The sequence below is a fragment of the Aptenodytes forsteri genome, unplaced genomic scaffold (genome assembly GCF_000699145.1).
Source record: "Aptenodytes forsteri isolate BGI_AS27 unplaced genomic scaffold, ASM69914v1 Scaffold81, whole genome shotgun sequence".
Taxonomy (NCBI): domain Eukaryota; kingdom Metazoa; phylum Chordata; class Aves; order Sphenisciformes; family Spheniscidae; genus Aptenodytes; species Aptenodytes forsteri.
Window position 1 is genome coordinate 4,806,628 of NW_008795259.1, and position 7,143 is coordinate 4,813,770.

The 7,143-nt window shown below is 42.9% G+C and overlaps 1 protein-coding gene across 1 annotated transcript; it reads right to left on the reverse strand.

Annotated features, from left to right (window-relative positions):
* Nucleotides 1-924: 924 nt before the first annotated feature.
* On the reverse strand, nt 925-6,672 carry LOC103898836 (ovalbumin-related protein X). The gene is made up of 7 exons (XM_009279202.2): nt 6,481-6,672; nt 5,805-5,855; nt 4,401-4,529; nt 3,505-3,622; nt 2,602-2,744; nt 2,129-2,284; nt 925-1,326 (listed from the first exon to the last, which is right to left on the reverse strand). Exons 1-7 carry the CDS (start codon nt 6,646-6,648, stop codon nt 925-927), a joined length of 1,167 nt encoding a protein of 388 aa, XP_009277477.1. The 5' UTR covers nt 6,649-6,672.
* Between the last annotated feature and the right edge of the window lie 471 nt (nt 6,673-7,143).

Genomic DNA, 7,143 nt, shown 5'->3' on the forward strand with positions numbered 1-7,143 from the left:
TACCACTTGCAGGATTTTTTCACAAGAATCAAAATATTCTCAAATGTGAAGTGTCTTCCAATGTTTTAAACAAGAATTAGGACAGCTCTTTTGCCTGGCAGTTCTCACTGAGTTCTGGATCATCTGGATCATCCAGATATCCATGTTTCAGGCTTGAATCTGCACTCTGTGCGAAGGTATAACTGCACCTACACAAAGTTAGATCTCTTTGCACTGTCTGAAGTGGAAGGGAGGCTCTCCATGACTTTGGAGAACCTCTGCAAGAAATTCAGAATTAGGTGAGGAAATCATGGTGAGAAGACAACTCTGATGATAGTGAACATGTACACCATTTCCCAACAGCTAAGTAAAAAAAATTAAAATTTGCATAGGCACCAGTCAATCCACAAGCATCTCCTCCAGACTGGAGATCTCAAAGCCCGTGTTTCAGGAACAACAAAATGGGTTTATCAGCAGGATGCTACCAGGGAATGGGATGGGCACAGCCCATGGATTTCTATGTAATGGACTCCCAAAGACTTGGAGTCATGCCTGCAACTTGTTCCTCGAGTGAAAATCACTTGGCCTCTCCCTGGCTGGTGGGTGCCTCTATTCTCTGTTGGCTCAGTCTTTGCTCAGCTCAAGCAACCCTGAAACCAGTATGAGTAGGGAAAGGAGTAAACATGCGTGCTGCTGTTTCTTCACCTGCAGGTATGTCTTTGCTATGGAAGCTTCCCAAATGTGCATTTCTTAGATTAGGCTTTCCACTTGGAGAAAATATTGAAGAGATGCAGGTATGTTTGCTATGGAAGCTTCCCAAATGTGCATTTCTTAGATTAGGCTTTCCACTTGGAGAAAATATATGAGATTACGCTACAATGTTACGGTGAAGGGGGTCTGTTGTCTGTTGGAAGGCAAGCATTATTTCCAGCTATTTTTCTTTCTTTAGGGGGAACAATATCTACCAAAGAAGAGGATGCTGTTGGTTGGATTGTGTTTGATCAAGAAAAGGAAAGGGTGGTCAGCCCTAAATTCTTCAAACTCGGAGGAATGTTTGATGTCTCCCACCCCGCCCGCCGAGCCTGCCATCTCGGTGCCCTCTTCATTGACTTCCATGTACGCCTCATGGATGGCCTCAGATATCTTCAGGCTCTCTGCTGAAGAGATGCCAGAGAGATTGGCCGAAGGACTGAACAGGTCGGTCATACCCAAGGCCATTAAGACAGATGTGAGGTTATATTTTTCCTCAATCTTCATGCGCGGGAGGTACACTTTCACTCTCCTCTTTTCCATCACATTGGGACTGCTCCACTCCATAAGTTTTTCAAAGCTGATTTTGTTCTCAAGCTGCAAAGAGAGGCAGGGAATGAAATGCCTGAGACAAAAGTGCAATGGCCTTAATGCCTGTCTTTATACCACTTATTACTACTTTTTTCCATTTACTTTGTCTACACAATAGAACTGATACTTAATCTTAAATGTATTTGTTTATCCTGTATGCTTCCTCCTGACTGCAGCCTATAGCTCATTGTCTCGACAAAGTTCTCCAAAGCTTTGTCATCTGAAAATGTCTTCATCGCGTCAAGGCTTTTTTTTGTGAAAATGCAGTTCCTGAAAACATCAAATCAAATTGGCCCCAAAACTGTTCCTCCCGGAGCATATTTTATTGATCCCTTCCCTCATCTTAGTTCCTTTTAATGCTCCTTTTCCCATTTTCCTTTTAGTCAGCTCTCGGAATGCTTTCCTCATCACTTCCTTTTTTATTTCTCCTTGGATAAACTTTTCTTGTTTAGCAAACCATTGAGTGCTCTCCTGGAAGACTGAAATCACTCAAAAGGAAAGAAAAGTCCTGCTGGCATGTCTGTGTCTGGTACCTATGGAGATCGCTGCGTATAGCACCATCCTCTTCTGCAGGGCTACAGCAGCGCTACGCTCCTTTACCTTCATTTTACTAGACTGAGTCCAGGGCTCTCCTAAGAGGCCAGCCTCTGCCCGAGCCCCTGGTAGCACCTGGGCAGCTGTGGCGCTCCCGTCTGCCCAGCACAGCCGTGGTGTGGGCAGCTGGGATGTAAATGGCCAGCAAAAGGTCTGACGGCAGCCAAGTCCCACTGAGGTGGTAACTCCTCTGCTTCCCCTGCCAGGGCCATACCTGCTCCAGGCCAGAGACGTCATCAGGCAACAGCACCAACATGCTCAGCTCCCCGCTGGCGTGCGGGAGCTCGAGGATCTTCACGTTCTCTGCAGCCACCGCTGCCACTTTGAAGGTACCGTTCTGACACATCATTTGCACAGGTCTGCTTTCTTGCTGCAAAAACAGAAACGTGAGACGACGTGACCGGGGAGCAATTTTTTCTTTAGGCAGGCAAATGTACAAGCCCTTTGAAAGGGACAGGTCTCAATCTTCAAGCATGTTGCCTTTGAAGAAGAGCTGTGTCTCCCTTTTCCTCTCTTGCCTGCTGGCGTGCTCTGGTCAGACACAGCTCTTGCAAACCTGACAGCGAGGGGCCCAGCTAAATCACTCGACCTGTGACAGCAACAGGTTGTATGTGTAACAGCCAGCCTGCTGGCTGTGCAAGCGAACAGCCTGGCTTCCTGGTCAGAAGCTGTGCCTGTGCCCCCTACCTTTGTCACAGTGAAGGCCACTTCCCGAGTGTGATCTTCTTTAAATGCCGTCTTCCATATCCCTTTGAAGTAAATGGCATTAACAAGGACCAGCACAGTATCGAGATCAACAGAGCCTGGTTCAAGGAAATCTTGGATCTGCCCTTTAAGGAAGAAGCAGGGCAGAGAGTGGTAAGTTTCATAGGAGTAGTCTTGCATTTTAGAGGTCAATCGACATGCTGCTGCTTGACTTGACTTCCTCTTCTTCAAAGGTCTGCATGTGGAATTTAGGTTCATAAGGATGATTTAATGCAGAACGACTGGCACCTGGCCAGACACTTCTGCAAGAACAATTCTGCAAGTAGGTTCAAGAGCAGTATACACCCCCAGGAATATTTCTAACCAGTGCTTGGAAAAAGATTTATATAGAAAAGAAGGAACAGGAGAGGAAAGCAGCGACAGATTTTCTGTTTCTCACTGTGCTTCTTTCTCACACTTCACTCTTGTTTTGCCTCCCACCTCAGCATGATAAATGTACACAAGCTCCTGAATCGTTCCTTTCCCACCATCAGCCTAGTGCGTGCATTACTTTCTCCCCTTGAAGCCCACTTCTTACTCATCCAGCACGTCCTTGTAAAATTACGCCAATATTCTAGAGAAGCTGGGACTAACTTTGCATGAGTTAAGCTCTCCAGACACAAAAAGTGTGCATATAAAGTGTGCATATCCTGGCACCTCCGCCTTTGCCAGATATCACACACTGCCACTGCCACACAGGTGCAGTACAGTCATCGCTTTCCACAGGAAATATCCACTAATGGGGACAGGAGGCAGAAATTTCTCCTCTAATGTTTAGTCTTTCCAGAAGTTGTTCAAATACAGTTGCGAGAGGGAAATATATTTCAAAATCTTGTCTGACCTTACCGTTTGTCTGATTTTCCACCCAGGAATTAATGAGCTGTCTGGCTTGATCTGACGCTGTTTTGAAGTTGACCGTTTCCAGACCTGCTCTGTACAGTTTCTTCACACATTTTAAGTAGATCTGTAAAGACAGTAATTGTAGCCACCAAACTAGTCATTTTTTAAAAACAGTATGAAGATGAAATAAAATATGGCTAAAAAGATTTTTATAGTGATGCCATGGATAGGCTGTTCTCATTGCTTACTTCCTGGAAGAACCTGCTAAAACTGGGCCAGAAAAATTATCCTGATCCATGACATTTTCAGATCTGACATTTTTATTACTTGACCAGTTAAGAGTATATATTAGAAATGTTTAAATATTTTCTTGAAGAAAGCCTGATCCAAAGATACTGTTTCACGTTCTTTTCAGTGTTTTATTATCATTATGTCTGCTCCTTTTTTTTTAAAGCATTTTTCCTTATTTTTAAAGGTAAGAAGTTTCTTTGATTTAGAATATTTGTATGTTTTGTTTTGAAAATGTCAAATGAAAGATTTTGGCACTTTCAAAAGTTGCTTTTGAGGTAAGGTTTTCAAGTGAAGAAATGTGCTGAAGTCAAATTATATCCTGAAAAAAAAACAAGCAACCTATTAAAATGAAAAGGCTTTGGGAGAGCAAGCGGGGAATTACATTACCAAATAGTTTTGTTTATTACTCCATTCAGTTTTGAATAGGGCCATCTTTTTGCCCTGAATTGCTTTCCATTCAGCCTGTTGTCACGGCTGTGGCAAAGGGAAAAGCCATGGAAGTCCACACCAGTGGGGACCACTGGATTAACAGATCACCCACTCTGGGCAGTCCTCCTGGATTACAGGTTTACACAGGGTTTAGCAAGAAATCACTCTAATGTACAACTCACCGGTAGGATTGGACACGTCTTTTCAGCATAGAGTCTGTTGGCAATGTGGAGTGAATAATTGGCTTCTGGTGCAGTGATATCAGAGAGAAGTTCTTTAAACAGTATGTGGATATTCACAGACTTGCCACACTGAGTTGTTGATAAGAAGATAAAAAGGTATAGCTGTTAGCTTACTTTACTAGGAAGAGAATTATTTAGAAGGTACAAATAACACGGGAAAACACACAGTGTTTGGACATTTGCAAATGAACATGTACTACAGTCTAAAAGCTCCATGGGAGGGATGTTCAATATAAACAACTAATGATGTACAGTTAATTCATAGCATATGATGCTACTCATTCTAGGTGATAACAAGCAGAAAACTTCAGTGACAAATCTGAAACCATATGGCTCAGGAGTGAGGTGACAAAAAGAAAAAGTCAGGTGTCAATGATTGCAATTGGCGAGTTGCCATAGATATAGAGCCTCTAATTCCCACCTTCTGCTTGCATTTTCATGGCAGCTTTCTGCTGAAGCTGCAGATGGGACAAGAGTGCTAGACGACAAGGGAGTCAGGAAGTGCCTCATAATATAGTGAAAAAATGGATCAACTGCCTAATGCCCCAAAAATAGTGTTCCAGGTGACACAGACTAAGAGCATGTAAGAAAAATGCACAGTGATAAACAGTGGCTGGGACTTCATTTTACGAGAAGGAGAATTGTGTTAAACTGCTCCTTTCTAAATGCTTAACCAGCCACTAAATGCTCCAGCTGATATTACCTTTATTTTAAAAAAAGTCTTCTAGTTCTTTGCAAGTCCTACCTTGTGCTTGTGGATCCCAAGTGGATGGGGACAGGCCAGGGAGCATGGCTTGTGTTACCTTTACAGAGGCAGCAGATTAACATGGAGGAAAGCACACAGATGGTATCAAGATACTGGGACCCCTCATGGTGCTCTTGGGGTAGCAGTGGGAATTGGAGGCTGGAAAAGTCCCTGTAGCTTTTGGAAGAGTGTGGTTATTTTCCAGTCTTTGAGGCTTCTGGCCTCTTTTCTGCCAAAGCATCTTCCTGCCCCACTTTGGAGTCTCAGCTGCAAGTCTGGCTGCTGTACCCTAGCTCCAGGTGCTGAGCCCCTTTCAAGTGCTGTCCCTCAGCAGCACTTGCAGGTGTGCAGATGCTCATCTACACAAGAAGGTAGCCTGGTGCCCAAAGCATCCTATCCTGTCACTTGTTCTGGTGCAACATATGCAGCCTGTCTTCTTTTTCTGTTTGTTTGTTTTTTTTTTTTAACTTACATATCTTAAATTAAGAGCATTAGCAAAGGTTTGGGAAGGTGTTGAACCTACTTGAAGCACAGTCAGAACAGTCTATTCTCAGGAGAAAAAAGTGAAAGAGAAATAAATGTACCTTAGATTTCTGTACCTTGGTCTGAATAGCTCCTCCAAGTCCTGCAATTTTGTCAAAGTGAAGAACCTGCAATTGAAAGTAGCAATAGAAGTAATTAATTGTGTTGAAATTATAGGTTTAGAATAACCAGGTCTGATTAGCACATAGGTGAACTGAGAAGTTTCATGTAAGCTTTAAATCTTATTTTTTACTGTGTGTGCCACACTGAACATTGGTGACTAAGATCCTCAGCTTAGATCCCTTCTTTTCCAGTTAATGGTATTCAGCCTATAAAGCAGCTACAACCTTATGGTATTGCATTTATAACTGTGACTCTTGTTTTCTGAATGTTTCATCTTTTGTTTATTACAAGTTGTCCTTTCCACCTGGAAGGAATCAGGTCTGTGGGACAATATAAGCTGAAGCAAGAGACCTGCCTTAACCATTCTTCAAGGCTGCTTTTTCTTAACGGAAACCAAAGGCCGTTCTTGCCCTTCATGGTGAAAAGCAATGGTAAGTGAAAACTCAGCTCCAGATCCAAACCTCGCAGTTTGGAATGCCGTTCTTTTTCTAAGCAGGTTCAAATCCAGTGCCAAATGTGACTGTGTGACTTTCTCCCCTCAACAGGAGAAAGTCCCAAAGATGTAAATGGATAATCTGTTGCTGTGTTGAACGCGATCAAAAGGAGTTTGTATCCATTTATGTAACTTACCTTCTCCATCTGATACTCAGTGTTACCTCTTGCTCCCAGATAAACCATGGCCAAGGCTGCAATGATGCTCAGGGGGGAATAGAAGATGTTGTCGTTGGCATGGTGGACTTTCAGCTCTTTGAACACATCAAAAGAAAATTCTGCATTTGCTGCAGTGATGGAGCCCATTGTGAAATCAGTGTTGTCTGAAGCAAACAGAAATATGACTGTATAGTGGTGATATGTAGCACTTGTTTTAAAAAGTACTGTCAATAGCCCAGAAACTGCTAGTTCGTTGCTGGTTTTGTGATGCTGAATCAATGAATGATGTGAAGCCTACAGATTCTGTGATCATTAGAAATATTGTAACTCCTGACACATTTGTCTCTGAATGCACCATGGCCAACTGCAATGATGCTCAGGGGGGAATAGAAGATGTTGTCGTTGGCATGGTGGACTTTCAGCTCTTTGAACACATCAAAAGAAAATTCTGCATTTGCTGCAGTGATGGAGCCCATTGTGAAATCAGTGTTGTCTGAAGCAAACAGAAATATGACTGTATAGTGGTGATATGTAGCACTTGTTTTAAAAAGTACTGTCAATAGCCCAGAAACTGCTAGTTCGTTGCTGGTTTTGTGATGCTGAATCAATGAATGATGTGAAGCCTACAGATTCTGTGATCAT

Excerpts from the sequence above, each read along its gene's own strand:
- LOC103898836 (XM_009279202.2), bottom strand. The coding sequence starts at position 6,648 with ATGGGCTCCATCACTGCAGCAAATGCAGAATTTTCTTTTGATGTGTTC. Across the intron at positions 5,856-6,480 it reads CTGAGTATCAGATGGAGAAG|GTTCTTCACTTTGACAAAAT; the intron begins GTAAGTTACATA and ends TTTCAATTGCAG. Across the intron at positions 4,530-5,804 it reads GAGGAGCTATTCAGACCAAG|TGTGGCAAGTCTGTGAATAT; the intron begins GTACAGAAATCT and ends TCAACAACTCAG.